We start from the raw sequence: 21,205 nt of genomic DNA, 5'->3' as shown, positions 1-21,205 counted from the left end.
TGAGACAGCAAAGATGATCTTGTGATTTGCTATTTATAAATGAAGGATTCATCCAAAAAATGGGGCTTACTTATAGAGAAAGGGGGGGAAAAAAGGATTTGGAAGAAAGAAGAAAGAAGACAGGGAGCTGATAGAGAAGTAGCAAACAGATGGAAAGAAGAAAAGTTATCCATGAGAAAAATTTGGCTAAAATATGGAGGAAATAATTCTGAAAGATGAGACACAGAGATAGGAGAGAAGATGTATAGCTGCTCAAAGATGACAAGAATGAATACAAAACAAACCAATTCAGAGTTTCCAGGCAGCTGCAGTATTAATCTTGGCAAGAGGCACTGGAATAGGGCAAAAATTAAATATCCTTGGATAGCAGGAAAAAAAACCAGACACAATTTGTAGAAAATACTTCACTGAGAGTGAGACAGCAAGATAAAAAGAATTAGACCAAAGGTGACAAAACATCCATACAAAATAATCTGGTTTAGCAGTCAGAGATTTGATGGTGAACAACAGGGAATTGGGAAGATTGGGTTCGCCTGCTCCCATTTTGGCAGTTTTGGGATGTGTGGCAGTTTTGGGATATGTGGCAGTTTTGGGATGTGTGGCACTCTGGGTGGGAACATCCATCAGGGGAATGCTGCAAAGTTTGGGACTGAGCAGGGACTGAGCCACTGCAGCCTCCTCTGCTGTGGGGTTTCAGCTCTGCTGAGAGCCCCACAGTGGAATTTTCTCCTTGGACAGCACAAGAGGCTGCTTGTCCCCAGCTGCCAGGGAGGGGACTGCAGGGACACAGCCCCTGCCATGGGGTGGGATCTGAGCCCATCCCAGAAGCTGAGCAAGGTAAGGGCTGCTAAATTCATGATAAATCTGAATTTAAATGGGAGATCATGGAGGAAACTGGTGGCACATCAACTGCTGTGAATTATTCTACTTGCAGAGCTCACCTGTGTGAGAGGCTGGGAGAGCTGGGGGTGCTCCCCTGGACAGGAGAAGGCTCCAGGGAGAGCTCAGAGCCCCTGGCAGGGCCTGAAGGGGCTCCAGGAGAGCTGGAGAGGGACTGGGGACAAGGGATGGAGGGACAGGAGCCAGGGAATGGCTCCCAGTGCCAGAGGGCAGGGATGGGTGGGAGATTGGGAACTGGGAATTCCTGGCTGGGCTGGAATTGCCAGAGCAGCTGTGGCTGCCCCTGGATCCCTGGCAGTGCCCAAGGCCAGGCTGGACACTGGGGCACCCTGGGACAGTGGGAGGTGTCCCTGCCATGGCAGGGGTGGGATGGGATGAGATTTAGGTCCCTTCCAAACCAAACTATTCCATGATTTCATGATCCTGTGCACAGCTGGAATGTAGAGGGATCCTGCCAGGTTCTCCTGGATGGAGAGCAGCTGCTCCCTGGGTGCTGCAGCACAGAAAGGCTCTGCTGGCTCCAGTGCCCATCACACAGCACTGCTGCTCTCTGGGCATTCCTCATCCTCATGGTTTTTGGCCAAGTTTATCCCTGCACATATTTTCACCTGCTCCACTGCTCTGAGTGTTCCCATCCTGCAAGAAGACCCCAGGTCACTTGTTACAACAACCCCTTGGGAAGAGCTGTGAATCCTTTTGGTGTCCAAGAGGTGACTTCTTGGGGGAGAAATTCATGGGTTTTGTTTTAAACTGGTTCATTCTGCATCCCTTCACAGCTGGTGCTGTGTGGGAGCAGAGGGAGGAGAGAAGTGATGGCACTCAGAGACACCTCAGTGTCACCAGAGGGTGGGACAGAGGCACATCTGAAGGGAACAGACCTTCAAGGTGCAGCACTCCTGCCCAGCCTCCCTCACAGTCCCACCATGGACATGGACATGATGGACACCTCCTGATGGACATGGAGATGTGACTCCCAAACCTCTCCAGGCAGCTTGACCTGGGGTTTGTAATACTACAACGAAGAGTTGGGATTTTTAACACTATAATTAACATTAATAATTTAAAAATTAGATTGTATTTAACAACAGGATTAGAGAAACACTTGTAAGGGGCACTGAAGGACAAAGAGCAGGGTCACACCACTGCAGCCTCTGCTGGGACCATTCCTCAAACATTTCTTATTTCAACAACCTGACTTCCCAAACAAGGAGAGGAATCCCTATGGGAATGACAACTATTTGCAGGGGGATAGAATAGAAGTAAATAAAGGTAGTATAGAAAGCAATCTTACCCCCTAAAGAGTTGCAGCTGGGTTGATTATTAAAGATTAGGAGCAGGCCTGATGTTAACAGGCCACAGCTGTAGCCAGTAAGAAGAGTGTTATACAAGGGTGGATTGGGTGGCTGAGGGGAGCTGCAGTCAGTTGGGTGCTGTGAGGACAAGGAAGAGTCAGTGCCTGGAGGAGCTGCCCGTGAGAAACATCAAGGAGGCATGAAACTCTGGCAATATGGAACCCTTGCAATGTAATAAAAACTATTTGTCCCAGTCCACAGCCCAGCAATGTCCACAGCTCCTCTCCAGCTCTCCTGGAGCCCCTTTAGGCACTGAAGGGGCTCTGAGCTCTCCCTGGAGCCTTTCTCCTCTCCAGGTGAGCACTCACTCCCAGCCTCTCACACAGGTGAGGTGTGTGCTGACTCCCCAACACCCCTGTGCTCCACCAGATCCCAGTCATTCACTCCAGACCACTCTCCTGAAGCTCAGGAAGGTTCAGGCTGTGCTGATTAAAGGGATGGCTTTCCCAAAATGCAGGATCTTTCATCCTGTTTTATCCATATCTTCTATAGAAATTTTTCATATGCTGTTTTATCCAGACTGCTTTTCACAGGACTCATGGAAACCTGCAGTCTGGCAGAAAGAATTTCAATTGCCCAAACTCGAAACTCAAGAAACTTGATTCCAAGCAGCAGCAGCTATTTGGAAACAGTGATGTTTTCAGCAGCAGATTTTCCTGCTGGCCATGGAGCTGCCAACTGCTAACCACTGATGCTCCTCATTATCTCTCTGCTGATACTAAATATTTCTGATGGTGATGTGCTGCCATGAGCCCCACAGCAAGGAGCACACCAGAGTTTGGAGTGAGTGGTCCAACACCAGAACAATTTCCCTGTGGATTTTCTCTTCTGCTCTGCCTGGGTCCTGGTTATGAGCAGCCTCTCAATATATCATTGGTAATTAAAAATATATCATTGGTAATTAAAAATATATCATTGGTATTGCCCATAGAAGCTGTGGCTGTCCCCTGGGAGTGTCCCAGGCCAGGCTGGACAGGGCTTGGAGCAGCCTGGGACAGTGGAAGGTGTCCCTGCCATGGCAGGGGTGGACTGGGATGATCCTTAAGGTCCCTTCCAACCCAAACCATTCAGGGATTCTGGGATTCCTCTCTCTTAGCAGCTGCTTCTCCTCTCTCCTTGCCTCACCTACCCACTGTTGTACAGCTCAGTCTTTGATCTTCACTCCCTCCTCACTGTTGCTGTTTTTCTTGATGTATCTAGGCAGATGATGTGCTCTAATTCACCCCGAGTGTCACACTCTGCACTCCTTTCCAACTCAAATGTGGGACTTTGCAGCTTCTTCCCTACTTGCAGGACTTCCTTCTCCCACCACAACCCCTTCTGTCCACTTTCCCCATCCCAAAAACTCTGTTTTAAGTGAAAACTTGCACTACCTGGATCCTCCTCTGGATCCACACATTTCTTCAGAAGAACAGTGAATTATAAATTCATTATAAAGACACAAAGTAAAATCTGATCCCATTTCAACAAGTTGGCTGTAATTAAAATTCTGGGCACTCTGGATGCCAACTCCACACTGCCTTTGCTTTGCCCTGTATGGGGCTGAGCAGCTTTGAGGCTGTGGCAGCACCACATGGGACAGAGGATGGCACACACAGGCCATGTCCAGCCTTTAATAGCTCCGGACCTCCTGGAACCTCAGGAATTTGGCCCTGGACACGATCCCAAACCCAACCAGGCCGCACAGCACGAGGCAGGGAAGGTGTGTGGGTGCTAATGAGAAGTTATTTTCATATTTCCTTAACCCCAGGTGCTGCCAACAACAGTTCAAGCCCAGCAGGCTCAGTTGAAATCAGCCTCAGGCTCAGTTGAAATCAGCCTCAGGCTGGTTCTTCTCCACAGCTCATTTGGGGAGTTCATTGTATGGGAAATGAGGCTGCCTTGCCTCAGTCCCCAAAGTCCTGGGCTGGCAGGGCAGCTCTGCTGTGCTGCTCTGGTGGTGCAGAGGGGTCAGACCCCCTTGTGACCCTGCTCCTCTTTGCTGTGTGGAAAATCCCCTTCCTGAGCTGGCTGAAGCACAGGGCTCAGCGCACGCAGACCTGGCTGGGAAGCACTGAGCACACCTCACAGCTCTGCATGGCTCTGCTCCTGCAGCTCCCTGTCCAACTTGAAATAGGTAATTGCCATTGCTGGGATCTCAAATGGAAAATGCAATCATTGGACCCAAAAAAAAAACCCCCAAAAACCCAGCAGTGAGATTCTTCTGTAACCTTGCAGAAGGTTCTGAACACGACAGAGGACATTAGTTATCATGACAGCAGCACTTAAAACAGACATTAGCATATTTAAAAATACTTTTTATGATATTCTCCCAGGGAGAAAGTTCCATGGCTGAAAACTCCACTGGCAAACAGTTCCCTCTTTGTATTGAGTCCTCTCTAGATTCATCTGCTAAACCCATAGAAGGAAGAGGCTTTAGTGTTTCAGACAGTTTTGGCTGCTGTGCTGCTGAGTACAGTTGGATTAGTTTCTGAAATAGAATTGGCTCCCAAATTATTTGAAGCATTTGTACTCAGGGAATGCTGGGAAATGTCATTAGCGTGCCATAATACTTTTGCCTAATGCTCTCCAAAGTCTGTGCCAAAAAAATTTTAAAAAAAAGGGAAAAACACTATTTTGACTCCAAGTGACTGTGGGAGCAGACCTAGAGAACTGCCCCAAATTTAAATAAATTGATGACAGCAACCTTCCAAGTTGAGTTTGTTTTCTTTGTCTGGAGAAGAGACAAAGGTAAGAGCTGATGAAATAAAATACAGATCCATGCTGGGATCTGTTTCCAGCTCTCTTTGGGTACTCACTCAGTACCTGCAGGAGATGAGGGAGGAACAGGAACAAGCCAGGACTCACCCCTGCCATGCCAGCAGTATCCTGATCTCCTCAAATCCTGCCATTTTACTGAGTGCAGTTTCTTCAGCTTTCATTCAGCACATTCCTCACCTCCTCTGGAGCACTCTCTGCTTCAGAGCCTTTTGTCTTTTGCTCCCAATTCCCCTGTCTATGCATTAATCAAGTGTTGAGTTTGGAGCTCTTCTTTTTCCATCAGCTAATTAATTGCCATTGATGAGCCTTCTCCTCCTCCTCTCCAGAAGATGCTGTATGTAACTCCCAAGCCTATTTCTCCACTCTCTAATTTAGGAAATTTATTATTAATTTTATTCCAGCTGTGCCCTACTGTGTGAAAGGAGCTTGTGCTGGTGTTTGGAGGGGCTGCCCTTCCCAGGAAACCACCACAGGGAATTCCAAGAGCTCCTGACCTGGTCCAGGAATTGATAGTGCCCTGCAACTTACAGTCTTCAAAAACTACTCCAAACCCTTAAAATTAGTCAGAAAATTGAAGTGTGTAGCAGCCAATTAATAATTTCTTTAAAAATCTGGAGTATTTCAAACATGAGAACTGAAAAAGGAGTAAGTAAGTAAATAAATGCTGTGAATCCTCCCTAAAAACCAAACACCCAACAAGATCCCTGCCAGGAGGCTGTGGGTGTACATGAGATGGATGGAGATCAGGTTGGCAACGTTTAAAAGAAGATGGATTAAAAAACCAAACCAAAACAAACCAGAAAAAAATGGCTTCCCTGTGGTGATCAGACCAATATAATTAAACACAAGAATTGGTCATCAGTGCTCATTAAAACTGGGGCCAGAGTCTTGTGTTTATCACTGGAGTGCTTAAGCAGCACCAAGGAAAGGCAGAATCCTGCTCCTCCCTCAGTTCTATCCTCAGAGGCTTCAGCCTCTGCTTCACTTCAGCTTCCAAAGCAGTCCCTCAAATTCAGAATAAAACCAGATCCACTTCATCTGGATGAGCTGCAGTGACACAGTGCTGGAGGAGGCTCCTCTCCAAGGTAGCAGTGGGTTATTATTGTCCTTTTTCTGTCACTGAAGCATCATCTGCCTCAGCACAGCCCCACTGCCCCAAGCTCTGGCCACAGCAGTTCACACAGGGTGTGAGGGATTCCCCTGTGTCCCCAGTGCCTAATTAACCCTAGCACTGCAGCCCAATTAACAAACCCAGCCTGCTCTGCCAGGGGGGCTGAGCAGTGCCAGGCACCCAAAGGCAGTGATTTTCACTTCTCCCCTGACTATCCCCCTGCTTTTTCTACCTCCAGCCTTCAAACCCATTTCTTTTTCTGCACAGGACCAACCAGAAATAAAAATTAACCCTCCCCTCAGGCCTTCAGCCCCAGATGGTCTCTAAGTTCTCTTCCAACTCAAATCATTCTGGGATTTTGTGATTCTCTGATTTCCACTCAGGACACAATTTCAGATTTCAGCTCTCTGTGCAGGACTCAGATCAAACTTCAGCTCAGGAAATCTCCTGGGCAGCAAGGGAGATCCCCTAGGTCTCTCCTGCTTTTAGGAGGAGTGGCAGGAACTCCATGGACAGCAGGAGCCATCCCCCTCCCCCAGCACAAAAAGAAAAGATGACACATCCAAAACAGGGCCCTGCTTCTCCCAGTGCACCTTTGGTGGGAGTTGGGATCACTGCCCGATCCCTTCCCCCTTTCAACTCCCACAGCTCCCCACTGGCTCAGAGCTCACAATTTACCATCTGTCCCTGATCTCTTCTTTGTACCAATAACATGGTGTAATCGCTACACTTCTTCATGCAGCAATTGATCAGGCAGATAAGAACAAACAAGGAAATAGTGAGCATGACACAGCCAAGAGCAGTGGTACATCCTGCAGGGCTTCCTGTCATCTAACCACTGAAACTACAAAAAAAAACCAACCCCAAACACTTCTTTTGTCTAGAACTTCACAGTGGGTGAAAATAAACACATGGAAAAAATGAAAATGTGATTCAAAAATACAGGAAAGAATGTAAAACTTACCAGGCTCTAACTTGATTATTTTTACAGCAGCCAGTTCTCCTGTATGAAGATTTCTAGCCTGAAACAAGAGAGTTAAGATATAGTTAAGATAGATATTTAGATATTTAGCTATAGTTAAGATAGATTTAATCATAAATCAAGGCACCTCACAGTCTTACAGATTGTGCAAAAATAAGATGTTGTCTGATAGAAATACAATGCAAAGCTGAGACCAATGTGGGTGAGGATAATTTGGGCTTGGAATTAGCACAGCACCAGCCTGGTTGGAATTGTGAAGTGTTCCTGACAGTTCTTTTGCAGACTTTAAAACATCAAATAAGAGAATCACCGAGGCTGGAAAAGCCCTCCAGGGTCATCCCATCTGTGACTGTCACCACCTCGTCCCCAGCCCAGAGCACTGAGAGCCACATCCAGTCATTCCCTGCACACCTCCAGGGATGGGCACTCCAAACCTCCCTGGGCAGCCCCTGAGCACCCTTTAGAGGAAGAAATTCCTCCTCATGTCCAACCTGAACCTGGAAATGAGAGCTCACCCCTCTCAAACACCATTTTTAAGGGAAGTTTTTGGCACTCGAGGATGCACCAGGGGCCGACCCATCTGAACCTCAGTGTGCCCCAAAAGTGGAACTGAGAGGGGCAGCAGAGGCACTGCAGAGGCACCAGGGATGAGTCACAGCTCCCTGCAACAACTTCACTCTGCAAACTCCTTCCTTGGTCCCTCCTCCTCCCCTCAGAAGCAGCAGCAGCTCCAATTAAGCCTTCACAGAACTGTCCTCTCTGGATATGCTCCAAATTTCAACTGAGAACTCAGTGCTGGAAGATGATGACACAGGAACCTCAGATACAGAAAGTTTTAAGAGGGGATTTTGTGAACACTTTCTAGTAACTAAATCATTCAGGCACCATCACCAGAGCTGAACTATTATTCCTGATTTAATAAGGCTGAACATCCAAGAGTTACAGGAATTTAGCCCCAGCTGTTTAATTCTTAGACCCTAACAAATATGCAGAGTCTTCTGAACAGCTGAAATCTGGTGAAGAGGTGGATTATAGAAAATGGAGGGAAAACTGGCTTCAAATTAAATCAATTTGGACTTAAGAGGAGGATGTAAAGGAAATTTGACCCTGTGAAGGGAGTCATTACAGAACAATCTTCTCCTGTGCATGGACAAGAAGTCTTAAAAACTTCTTGTTTAGAAAGTCCTTAAAAAAGGAAGATCAAGAGCCTGAAGGATTAACCCTTGAGTTTTATCAGTATTTAGTCAAGCTTCAAAGTGGGGAAAGGCTTTCCAGCCAGGAAAAAAACCCAACCCAACCAAACCAAACCAAACCAAACCAAACCAAACCCAACCAAACCAAACCAAACCCAACCAAACCAAACCAAACCCAACCAAACCCAACCCAATGATTGGCCTTTCAAAGTCCTGCAGTGCTAAGACGTGAGATGGGTTTCAAACTGCAGGCCAAGGACACAAATATGACTCAAGCTGATCTCAAAGAGAATCTGAACAATTCTACAAAGGACCCAAACATCTGCAGACCAAATCACTCAGAGTCATCTGCAAACCACAAAGGAAACATTCACCACTTCTAAAAGCACCTTCCCACCGAGGTGTTTTTTTTTTTTTTTTTTAGATCACAGCAAAATCTTTGGTGTCCTTCAAAATTCAGAAGGAGCAGGTGGATCCCAGTGGGGTAAAGGATCAGGATAAAGGATAAAGGAGTGCTCTGGTCCTGTTAGACCAAAGTGAAACAGGGATGTTCCCAGCAGGGACACAGACTCTGCCTCACTGAAGCCAGGGGTGCTCCACTATCCACACTTTTATCCAGGAGCAGCTCAGCTGTTCAGGTGAAGCGGCCTGCACCATTTCCAGAGTATCAGCCTCACTTCTGGAGTACCAAAAGGATCATATTCCTCACAATATTCCTTTTCCACACCAGCAGTAAGTGCCACTGTCATGCTGAAGCCTGCAGGAATGGATGGAGCCTGCCAAAGGTCTGCTTGGCTGGGAGCTGAAGGTTCAGGCAGGGAACGCTGCAGTTCCTGGCTCCCAGCTCTCACACACGACACAGCTCCACTAAATCCTGTCCTGCTGCTTTCCAATATCACCACTAAGCTCATATATAATCTATAGCTTGGACTATTTTGGGTTTCAACCATCAGACTCTGCCTGCTGGAACACAGCAGTCCCCACTGGGCCGATATTTATGACCTAAACCTATCAAGTTGCCTGTGTTTTCTGGTCCCACAGCTTTCCTCTTCCACCAGACACATTCTTCAGTTGATGACACCAAGACCACACGTGATCATTAATTCCTGCTGTGCCAGAACCAGAGGCAAAATCCCAAATATTCCCTGATTCTTAAAATCCCTGTGTGGATGCTCCCAGGTAAGGAATGGTTTTAGATCTCCAGTCTAGACACTGGCACTGTGAGCACACAGCAAATCACCCCAAATGCTTCCCAAGGGACGTCACCCAAATGTCACCAGAGGCTCCTGTTCCCTGCTCTTGGCTGGCAGCAGCTCCACCTTCCCTCTGCCACCTGTCACTGAACACTCCATCAATAATGAATTACTGCTCTCATTAAAAATGCAACAAGGCCAGGGCTAAAAACTGGTTCTCCCTGTACACACCTAGATGTGAAAAGTGTCAGATCAGGATTCCTCAGATCACTCTGGGATGTGTTAGTCAAAGAAATCTTCATTTCCCACGAGTCACTGCAGTTTGCATCATTCTGATTTTTTTTTTTTTTTTTTTTTTTTTAAGAACTGTGCAGTTACCAAGGAAGTCACAGACAGGAAGGCACCAAAGCCAACGTCATTGGCTTTGTGAATCAAACCTGAAATTTGACTAGAAATTATATTTGACACAAATGTAAGTCCCTAATGTGAAAAATTAATTAATGATCTATCAGACTGTCTTATTGATATAATTCTGCACTGCAGAGGGGGAACTACAGACTGAGAAATTACAGTTCTTCAGCTCATGTTATTTACATTTCCTGAGCCCAACAGCAAAAAATCTGCCTCCTCCTCATCCCTTGAAATTTCCTCTGTATTTCAAGTCTCAATGTAAAATCAGCTGAAATTTTTGAAATTAGCCAGAGGCCAGGGAAGCTATTACTCCATGCCAAGTTATCCAGACCTGTTCAGTATCTTGTGAGCTATTACTGACAAAGGAAATAATCATTTATATGCATTTATCCCATAAAGATGGCATATATATAATGAACCTTGATGATATATTTCACTTTTAAGGAAGATAAGATTTGTTAGATGTCTTATTGTCTTTAATTCTTCTGATCTTGATCCCTTCAATATATAAGAATCTCCTAAGAATTTATTTGACACTAAAGGCTGAAAGATTCAGTGCTGGTGTCCACATCTCCATCAGCAACGTGGTCCAGTTCCCCAGGACAGAAGCAGATCCCAAATTTCCGAGATATTTGCTGTCAGACCTTCTCCAAGAGGAAGACAGAGCTTTTGCCCTTTATTAGTATTGATCCTAATTTTATTTCATGAGACTCAAAGCTGAAGATCATGTTCCCTACAGGATGAAAATTAAAAGTGCAGGATTTTGGCAGAAGGATTGCAAAGCTCCAACGTGAGCCACACAAGAATGGGATCAGAACAAGAATGTGTTTGAATGAGGTGAACCACAGCCAAATTTTCATTTGCTCAATGTCATTGACAGAGTTTATTTACTGAGAAAGAAGAGTTTGGCAGCAGCCTTTTGGTCACCTCTTCAGCTGTCCCACATCCTGACAGAGGATGAGTGACAGCATCCCACTGAGCTCAGCTCTTCCAGAATATTTTAGCAGCTGAATACCAACACTGCAGAACATCACATGGAATCTGTGTTCAAAATAAAACAAAACAAAACACAAAGTACAGACACAAGTACTCTTATTTTTTTTTTGGATATCCCATTGCGTTGATGTAGTGATCGAGCACGTCCCACCCCACTGGGACAGCACTGTTAGTAGGAGTATTTTGGGGAGCTGGGAGAGTTTTGTAGGATTACACACAAAAAAATCATTGGGTTTTCCCACTGAGACTTGACTTTCTTCCCTAACAGCTCCTGTGGGACAATGGGACCCGAGGTGAGGCCCGTGGCAATCCCTGTGTGCGACGCTTCCCACCGCACACCCAAACACCACACCTGAGAAAACACAGGCTGGGGAGGGCATTTCTGCAGCCAGTGACCAGAAATAACACACAGAACTGGTTTCAGAACCAGTTATGCACTCTGCACTTGTGTTTTATTTGTTTTCAAGAGTTCAAGCCAAACATTTCCAGCCCAGTGCTGAGCCATGTGAGATGCTCAGAAATGGGGGAATCTTGGATATTTGAATCTGTGCTCAGTGTCCTCTTCCTAACCACAGAGAAAGAGAAGATCCGTGCAGCAACATCCCTCTGACAGGCTCCAAATTAGTATTTTCAACTTCCATGGTGAAATCCTCTCCCCTCCCCATGGTCACTGTCTCATCTCCAGCCTTGGATCAACAGCCCCATTCAGAGAGGAGCTGTTTGCTGGAGCGTGTCTGCATTAATTGAATCCTGATTGCAGCTCCTGTGGCAGCCCTCCCTCCCTGCCTGCCCAGCTTATTCACCCCTTGCCAAGCTTCACTCACCCCTGACCATGAGCTTCTGCTGCCTCAAGGGCTGCCTGCTTGTCCCCAGGCACTGAACATCCCCAAAAGGTGCTGACCTCGTGCCCTGGCAGTGAAACTCAAGCTCCTCTGCTTTCCAGTTGGACACTTTAGAATTCCTAACCTGCTCTGTGTGGGTTGGAAATTCCCATTATGCTGTGTGTTTCTTTTCATATCTCACAGCATCATCAAACTGAGCCTTGAATTCACCTTCCTGCATCTCTGAATTCACATCTACCACGTCAAGAGCCCTCACCCAGCTGAAGTGACCCAAAGAAATATCTCTCATTTTAGGGGCTGCCCTAAAAGCATAAAAACAGGGAATTCTTGGTGGATGGTGATCTGCTGGACTCTAACAGAATCTGAATTATATCCCAATGCAAAGTTTCAATAAATGTTCCTAGTGTTTATTACAATTAACTGTACAGTTCTGCTTACAATTAACTGTACCTGATCTCATGCCCTGGGAGTGAAACTCAAGCTCCTCTGCTTTCCAGTTTGACACTTTAGAATTCCTAACCTGCTCTGTGTGGTTTGCAAAGTCCCATTATGCTGTGTTTTTCTCTTTGTATCTCACAGCATCATCAAACTGAGCCTTGAATTCACCTTCCTGCATCTCTGAATTCACATCTACCATGTCAAGAGCCCTCACCCAGCTGAAGTGACCCAAAGAAATATCTCTCATTTTAGGGGCTGCCCTAAAACCACAAACCCAGGGAATTCTTGGTGGATGGTGATCTGCTGGACTCTAACAGAATTTTAACTATGTCCTAATGCAGAAGTTTAAAGAAATGTTCCTAGTGTTTATTACAATTAACTATTCAATTCTGCTTACACCTGTGATTTACATAAATCTGACAGATTTAAAAAATGCTTTGTAACTAAAGCTGGAAAAAACAAATATCAGCAACATACTCTTAATGACTGGAAAGGAGATGTTTGCTCTTCTCAAACACAATCTCTTTACCAGTTCAGTTTAACACCTCAAATGTAGAATTGAGGATTCTTAAAATGTCAGCTGAAGCCAGAAAATGACTCAGAAAGCCCAAATAAACAGCAGCAAGAGTTAATCTGCACTGTGTGAGCTAAAATTGCCTTCCTTCACAAGAGGACATCACAGTTTCCTGCAGTGCTGTACATTCAGAAAGAACTTCTGTAAAAGAAATCAAACTCTCTGAAAGCTCTAAAAACTAAATAATCCTTGAAAATCTGCAGGTTAACCCCAGCCCAAATTAACAGCAGCAAGAGTTAATCTGCACTGTGTGAGCTAAAGTTGCCTTCCCTCACAAGAGGACACAGCAGTTTTCTGCAGTGCTGTACATTCAGAAAGTAGTTTTGCAAAAGAATCCAAACTCTCTGAAAGCTCTAAAAAACCCCAAAGTTGAAAATCTGCAGGTTAACCCAAGCCCAAATAAACAGCAGCAAGAGTTAATCTGCACTGTGTGAGCTAAAGTTGCCTTCCCTCACAAGAGGACATAGCAGTTTCCTGCAGTGCTGTACATTCAGAAAGAACTTTTGCAAAAGAAACCAAACACTGAAAGCTCTAAAAACTAAATAATCCTTGAAAATCTGCAGGTTAACCCAAGCCCAAATAAACAGCAACAAGAGTTAATCTGCACTGTGTCAGGTTAAAGTTGCCTTTCACTAGAGGACATCAGTTTTCTGCAGTGCTGTACATTCAGAAAGAACTTTTGCAAAAGAAACCAAACTCTCTGAAAGCTCTAAAAACTAAATAATCCTTGAAAATCTGCAGGTTAACCCAAGCCCAAATAAACAGCAACAAGAGTTAATCTGCACTGTGTCAGGTTAAAGTTGCCTTTCACTAGAGGACATCAGTTTTCTGCAGTGCTGTACATTCAGAAAGAACTTTTGCAAAAGAAACCAAACTCTCTGAAAGCTCTAAAAAATAAATAACCCATGAAGATCTGCAGGTTAAGCCCAGCAGAGAGGCCAGAGCCAAGGCAGATCTGCTCAGAGCAGATCCAAACCTCGGTGGCAGGGGGAGAACCACCTTGCCCTGGCTCCAGCCCAAAAGGGCAGCTCCCACCACTGTTTCCCAGTTTTGGAGTGAGTGGAGTGTGCTGGTTCCTCTCCAAGACCAGCACACCCCAAAGCACCTCAGAAGACTCCTTGGAATGGATTCAACCCACAGATTCCACCCCCACAGCTGCAGTTCTTGGTTTGGGGCTTTAACCCCTCTTTTGTATAAAACAAAATAAGCAAAATCAAGGCAAAATTCCCCAACAGCCCCGTGCCAAGAAAACCCAACCAGAGTGTGAGACTGGAGAAATTCCTCCTGCTTGGTGCTGACAGTGTTTCTGTACCAGATACTGAACATTTCCTTTCACCTCTGAAGGTCTGTGCATGGATTAAAAATGTAATTGGAACAAAGGAGGAAAGCTTAAGAAAAACCCAAAAATTGGACAACTCTGGCAAATGATAATGGACATTTTCTTACTGGACAGACTGATTTGTGCCAGACAGAACCAATGGCATAGAATCACAAAATCCCTGAATGGTTTGAGTTGGAAGGGACCTTAAAGATTGTCCAGATCCAGCCCCTGCCATGGTCAGGGACATCTCCCACCATCCAAGGTTACTCCAGCCTGGCCTTGGACACTTGCAGGGATCCAGGGACAGCCACAGCTGCTCTGGCAGAGCAGTTCCAGAGCCTCTTAGGGAACAATTCCTCCCAACATCCCACCCACCCCTGCCTGTGGCAGTGGGAAGCCATTCCCTGTGTCCTGTCACTCCAGGCCCTCACTCAAAGTCTTTCCATCCTTTTTCTTGGCTCCTTCAGGTCCCGAAAGGTCACAATTCATTCACCCCAAAGCTTCTCTTCTCCAGGCTGAAGAACCCCCAATTTCTGAGCCTTTCCTGCCAGAGTGGAGCTGTCCCTGCCCATGGGGACTCTCCACTCCTCCCTGCAGCTGTGCTCACACCTGGGCAGATCTGGCTGCCCTGTGCTGCTGGACAAAGAAACCTGAACACCATTCTGCATTTTCAGTGCTGTTTGTCTTTTAAGAAGCAGAAAGATCCAGAGGAAATTGCTCCCCCTGAAATCTCCCAGCTGGATTTTTGGAGGTGGAGAGAGCAGTACCAGACTCCTTTGTAGTGGAAGGCACAGAGGCTTTCAGAAATTATTTCCCAAACAGAGACTTTATAGATTCAAGACACTAAAAAAGAATGGTCTCTTCCAACCAGCAGGCACAGCTTTTTGGGATAAACCCAAAATGAAGATTTCCATGCTAATTTTACTGGTTTATTCTGTAGTTGCAACAGAGCCATCACTTTGGATCTCTGAGCTGAATGCTGTAGGAGGACAGGTATTGATTTTGTGGGTGCTCTCCAGATGGGTACTGCCAGTCCTCATCCCTCAGAACAAGCAGCAGCACGAGGCTGGATGAAGAATTCCCAGCTGTCATTCCCTATTTCCACACTTCCACACTTCCTGCTGAAAGGACAGAACCCAGAATATGCACAAGTGCCAGGATTTCAATAAATCCCACATGAAAACCTGAATCCCAAACCCACCACTGACCCTAGAACGCAAATGAGGCTTAAATGGATTTACTTTTAGTGAAATTGAGATAGTTTATCTGTGGTAGGGAAAATTGGGAGGAGGAGAACCCACCTTTCACTGAGAGACTTGTGACACTTTCTTACTCAAGGCCAATTAACTCGAGCAGTAAGGGATTAACAGCTCATTAATGATGTGAGGCCCACTCCCTTTATTCCCCAGAAAACCAGGCTGAGGATTTGTACAAGCAGGGAGGTTTTGTAGGGTGCAGGAGCCACTGAAAACATTTCATTCTCATCCCTGGTAATAATTACTGAAGGACCTGGGGCAATAAAGATAACAATAATAAAGCAAAGATCAATGCACAACTTAACATTTATTTAGAGGGGAAAAAAAAAACCAAACCAACAAAAGAAGTCAGCTCTGTGCTTCCCAGCAGAGGTTGGTTATTCTCCTATGAAATTTTCTTGGCAGATCCTCCTTTGCAAAATATTTGGCATCATCCTTCTAAAACTGAAAAGCTAAAGCTAGAAACAGACCCTGACCACAAAAGTATTATTTAGCAACTAATGCAGCACAAAAGATACAAACAAATACCACATGAGGAAAAAAAAAAAAATTAAAAGGCCCCAATTTTGACTCAGCTGGAGAAGAAAACAAACCAGAAAAGAACCTTTTCAAGTTACAACTGTGTGCATTGCAGTGGTTTGAAAAGCTCCTAGAAATAGCTCGCTTTCCTGGGGAATAATAAACATTTTTGAACATCAGATCATGAAAATCAAAGAATGCCCGTGGAGCTGCTGATATACTCAAAAATGAACAGATGCCCAACAGCTTTACAGGCCAGGGTATAAAATAGGGGAAAAAAAGAGAGAGAAAAAAAAGAAAATATACCTTCAAATACATTAAACTACAAACCAAGATGGATTTTAAAATGATTTATTCACCAGAAGATAGGGAGAATAATGTAAAACAATTTTATTGTATCCCTGTGTTGAATGCATAGACCACAACAGCAAAAAACCCCCTCACAGTATTATGGAGTACAAACCCAAGTAACATTAAAAGATGATACATTTCATCAGCTGCAGGGGAATTTATTTATTCCTTAGAGATGAAAGAGCTAAGAGATGTGACAACCAAAATATTTGAAAGAAAATATCTGTGTGTCTTCTTTTACTGACAAAAAAAAAAAAAAAAACTAAAAAAAGAAAAAACTAAAAAAAAAAAAAAAACCCTAAACAAACAAAAAAGACCCAAACCAAACAAAAAAAAACCTACCAAAAAAAAAAAAATCTGGCTTTCCAGGCAGGGACAAAACAAATTTCTGAAGGAAAAGATGGGTTGCTTCTTTTATAATTAAAAACTAAAGAATTTCAGACCATCATTTATTTCTTTACCAAAGAAAAAGGTTATTTTTTTACTGCTTTGTAAATATGACCTAACCCCCAGTGAGATGTGTCCCTCAGAAAGGCAAAACTGAGGAGCCTCCACTGGCATTTTAAAGGGGAAAAATAAAGGAATTTTGAGATTGCAAATGTTATCTCAGACCCTCCAAACCAAAGGTAAAAAAAATCCACATCAACTCCTTTTCCTTATCATTATTTATCTGACAGAATCTAGAGAGATTCAGGTGGAAAATGTAGATTTAAGTAGAAAAATCTACCTCCAACAAAGCTGTTCAGTAATCACCTCCATCAAATTTCAGTTCCTCAGAGATGAACTCACAATTACAAAATTAAAATGAAATTTAAAAGAATTAAATAATTAATTTAATTAATTAAAGTTAAAATTAAAATTAAAAAGCCATAAATTTGCCTTGATGAAGAAAACAGGTCAGTGTTTTTTACTCTTTATTGTTAAATAAACCAGGGACAAGAACAGAATTATTAAAGAAGTTGTGTAATTGAAGAAGTTAAAGGAAAATCAGCTAAAAATAGGAGTTGGAAGATTCTTTTTCTGTTCTACAATTGAGCCTTGGTTTGCATCTGGAGTGTATCAATTGTCACCTCCTTGGGGTGGGAGATGGGTGAGATTCGATGCTTCTTTCTGATACTGGAACAGCTGTTTGGACTAAAATAAACCCCAGGATTTATTTCCAGTCTCCATTTTATAGGGGTGAAACAGTGATCAGCAATATCTCTAATTCAGGAGAAAAAAAATCAGAAGGTGGAATTCTGTAGGAATCAACGGCAATGACATTTCAGGAGGTTTTTTAGTGAGGAGAAATGCAAGTTCTAAATGTGCTGGTACATGAGAAAGGTTACAGATAAAATATGGTTTGCACTCGTGCTGATGAAGCAGAGAGGAAATCTGCTGCCATTTCATTACAGATGATAACTGAAAAATCCTGCAAGTTATCTCATCCTCTCACTTTATTTTTAGCCAGAACAGTGGGAAAAAACCGCTCTGATTTTTTACTATCATTTTTTCTTCATTTTAACCAATTAACTCATGCAAATGATGTCACCTGGAAGCAAGACTCTTTCAGGATGGCACATGAAAATTAGAATATTTTTCTGCATTTTCATCCGCAGCGATGGAGCACCAGTTTCACATCAGTCACCTGATTTCAAGCACTTGACCAGAGACTTCCTCACTCTGCTTTGAAAGATGAACCAAAACTGTGCTGCTCAAGTAATATGTGTTATTAAATAATTAGAAAATTCTGGTAAATTTGGCCTGATATGATTTAAGTGGAATTTTAAAAGAATTTTTTTTTATTTTTAAATTTTAACACACTTGAGAACATTTTCCATCTTGCCTCATTTCTCTTGTCTATATGGATTTTATTTTCTTTATTGTGTTTCTGTAGGTTTCTAAATACATATTTGCTGCATACCTGGGTATGGGGATTTTTGAAGGAGTTTTGAAGGAGTCAGAGATGGGATTTCTGAGTTCTTATTGATGATGTGGTTTATTTTCTCATTTTCCACATAGGTAGGAAGGGTGAGGTTGGTTTACATCTTTTTATAGTATGGTTTAGAAGGTTGCAAGATTCCTAGTTATAATATTTTTAAAGGGTTTATTGATTAATATAACACTGTTCATAAGGATATTTATGTTTTGATTTACTCTTTAAATATTTCATTTTATGGATTTATGTTGTAGTGTAAATTTTCTCAGTTAATCATGTTATGATACACAGATTTATAGTACTGTATTCTAAACTCCTTGTTTAATTTTTAACTACTTTTTTTTTTTATATCTTAAACTCTAAAACTTTAAACTTAATTTAACATGTTTCTGTTTTAAACTATAAATCTATATTCTTGCTTTTAGTACTTCAGTTTGGAAGCTTTTTCTACGATCAAATCTTGGGTTTCATTCTAAATTTTGGTTTACAGGACCAAAGTTCTGAGAATTCCAACACATGGGGGGGCCCTCAAGGCCACCCCTCCATGCCAGGCTCTCCCCCTGCTCCCATCCCCAGGGAATGGAATCCTCTCCTAAAATTCCTAAAACTCCTGAGAATTTCAGATTTTCTGTGCTGCCAGGCACTGACCCCCAAGAGAACACTGCATTGACCTGAGGCTGTAGAAAAATCTTCCAAGATTGAACAGAACTGGGATTATGGGTGTGTAGTTTGGATAAAACTACATAATAAAATAATAAAATAAATAATAAATATATAAATATATAATATATACACAAATATATAATATATATAAAATAAAATATTAAATATATAAAATTATATATATTAAATTTATATATAAAATATATATCACATTTATCAATAAGCATATAAATAGAAATATAGTATATATAAATAAGATATAAATATATAAAGTAATATAATAATAAAATAAATAATAATATACAAATATATAAATATATAAAATAAATATATTAAACATATAAATTGTATATACTATATTAAATTTATATAAAAATTTATATATATTTATATATTTAATATAAATTAATATATTTTATATATTTATATATTTATTAATATAAATTAATATATTTTATTTTAATTAATATATTTATATATTCAATATAGATTAATATACTTTATATATTTATAAATAAATATATATACTTATAAATAAATATATAAAATATATTAAGTTTATAAATAAATATAAAATATAAATATATATAAGTAATATGTAAATATAAAAATAACATAACATTATAATAATAAAATAATAATAGAACAATCAAATAATAAAAGAAATAATAAAATAAATTAAAGAAACAAAAAATATATAAAAATATACAAAAATAAAATATATAAATGAATAAAAAATGACATAAAAATAAATTTTAAAAATCACATAGTAGAAAAATTAGAGTGGAATGTTTTTAGAATATAGTAATATCTATGAAACAAGCTAAAAGTTTTGTGTCTCCCTGCAGCAGCTGTGTGCATTTTCCAAGGAGCAGCCTTCCCCAGGCAGCCAGCAGAAGGAATGTTCTGGAGAGAGCCAGAGGAAATCGTGGTGCAGGCTCTGCACAGCCTGGCTGCCTCCCTGCTCCCCAAATTCTGCCCCAGCTCCCCTCGAGCAGGCACAACAAAGCTCTCAGGGAAAGTTGTTTAAAAAGCCAAGGAATGGTTTGCGGTGATCAGCAAAGAGCCCCTTTAAAAAGTCAAGGAATGGTTTGGGGTGGATCAGCAAAGAGCCCCTTTAAAAAGCCAAGGAAAGGTTTGGGGTGATCAGCAAAGAGCACCTTTAAAAAGTCAAGGAATGGTTTGGGGTGGATCAGCAAAGAGCACCTTTAAAAAGCCAAGGAAAGGTTTGGGGTGATCAGCAAAGAGCACCTTTAAAAAGTCAAGGAAAGGTTTGGGGTGATCAGCAAAGAGCCCCTCGTGCTGGGAGCGGGGACATTTCCCCGGCAAGGCTGCTCCAAGCTCTGTCCAGCCTGGCCCTGAAGGCTCCAGGGATGGGGAATTTCACAGGACGCTGTCATGGAGCAAAGCTTCCTCCTCATCCTCCTCCTCCTCCTGCAGCCAGCACAGTCTCTGTGCCCCAGACACCCCACTGCAGGAGTTACACAAACCTCAACACCCACGGAAGGAGAAAAAGGAAAAATCCACGTTCATGTGCCCTGGGCAGGCCTGATGGATCATGGAACCAAAACTGGAGATCTCCTTATCCTATCCTGATCCAGAAATCCCTTGGTCCTGTTGGACACTGTGAGCCAAATTTCAAAACAAGACTCTCAGGACAGGAACTGTCTGAACTGGCAGAGTTTAGAGGGCCCTGTGTTAATCCAGAAGTTATTTCTACCTCTTCATAATTAACCAAGGAGCAGAGATGAGAGCTCAACCAGTGCTTTAAATTTAATCACACACATGCCTGAGAAAACAAAATGGTTTTATCAGAAACTGCTCATCCTGGGGACTGTCTGAGGTCAGGGCTGTGAATATTTACAAGGAACACATCAAATTCTCGAACTTTACTCACTGCAGACCAAATGCTTCAAAATTTCAGCTGCTCTTGTTTCCCAACCCCTCATAAATAAAACACAAATACCTGAAGCTGTTCCATCCCTGAGAGCAATGAGCACCCCTCAGGCACTGCTTCTGTCAAATTTTAATTCTTTTACTTCTATCAAGAAAAATACATCCATAAAAGATGGTACTGCCCCACTTTTATTCTTTCTACCTACCATGTTTACACCTCAGTGCCTGTGCAAGAGACTTTACCATTTATCTTCCCTTGGGATTAATGACTAAATCCCCCAAACATTTTTTTGGGAGCCTGCTGTTTATAATTCAGCTCTGATCTTGCATGTCTGTACATTAAAGAGCAAGTTAAGGCACACAAATTCAATTCTTTATTGCTCCAACAGCAATGATCAGCAAGAAATCACCCACACAGCTGAGAACAGGGCAAAAATACTGGGTTTTGGGGTGGATCCTCACAAATGCAGCTTTTTGGGGTGGATCCTCACAAATAAGAGCTTTTTTTGGGTGAATAATCACAAATGCA

At 42.6% G+C, this 21,205-nt stretch overlaps 1 protein-coding gene across 1 annotated transcript in view; it reads right to left on the bottom strand.

Annotated features, from left to right (window-relative positions):
• MAP4K5 (mitogen-activated protein kinase kinase kinase kinase 5) overlaps nucleotides 1-21,205 on the bottom strand; it is a 63,025-nt gene that overhangs the window by 33,672 nt on the left and 8,148 nt on the right. Inside the window, exon 2 of the mRNA XM_066551438.1 lies at nucleotides 7,088-7,145. Within this exon, the coding sequence (XP_066407535.1) occupies nucleotides 7,088-7,145 (58 nt within the window). The remainder of the gene's footprint in view (nucleotides 1-7,087; nucleotides 7,146-21,205) is intronic.

This window comes from Molothrus aeneus, chromosome 6 (genome assembly GCF_037042795.1).
Source record: "Molothrus aeneus isolate 106 chromosome 6, BPBGC_Maene_1.0, whole genome shotgun sequence".
In the NCBI taxonomy this organism is placed as follows: Eukaryota; Metazoa; Chordata; class Aves; order Passeriformes; family Icteridae; genus Molothrus; species Molothrus aeneus.
The sequence above is the reverse complement of the archived record's forward strand: the minus strand, read 5'-3'. Positions and strand labels throughout refer to the sequence as shown.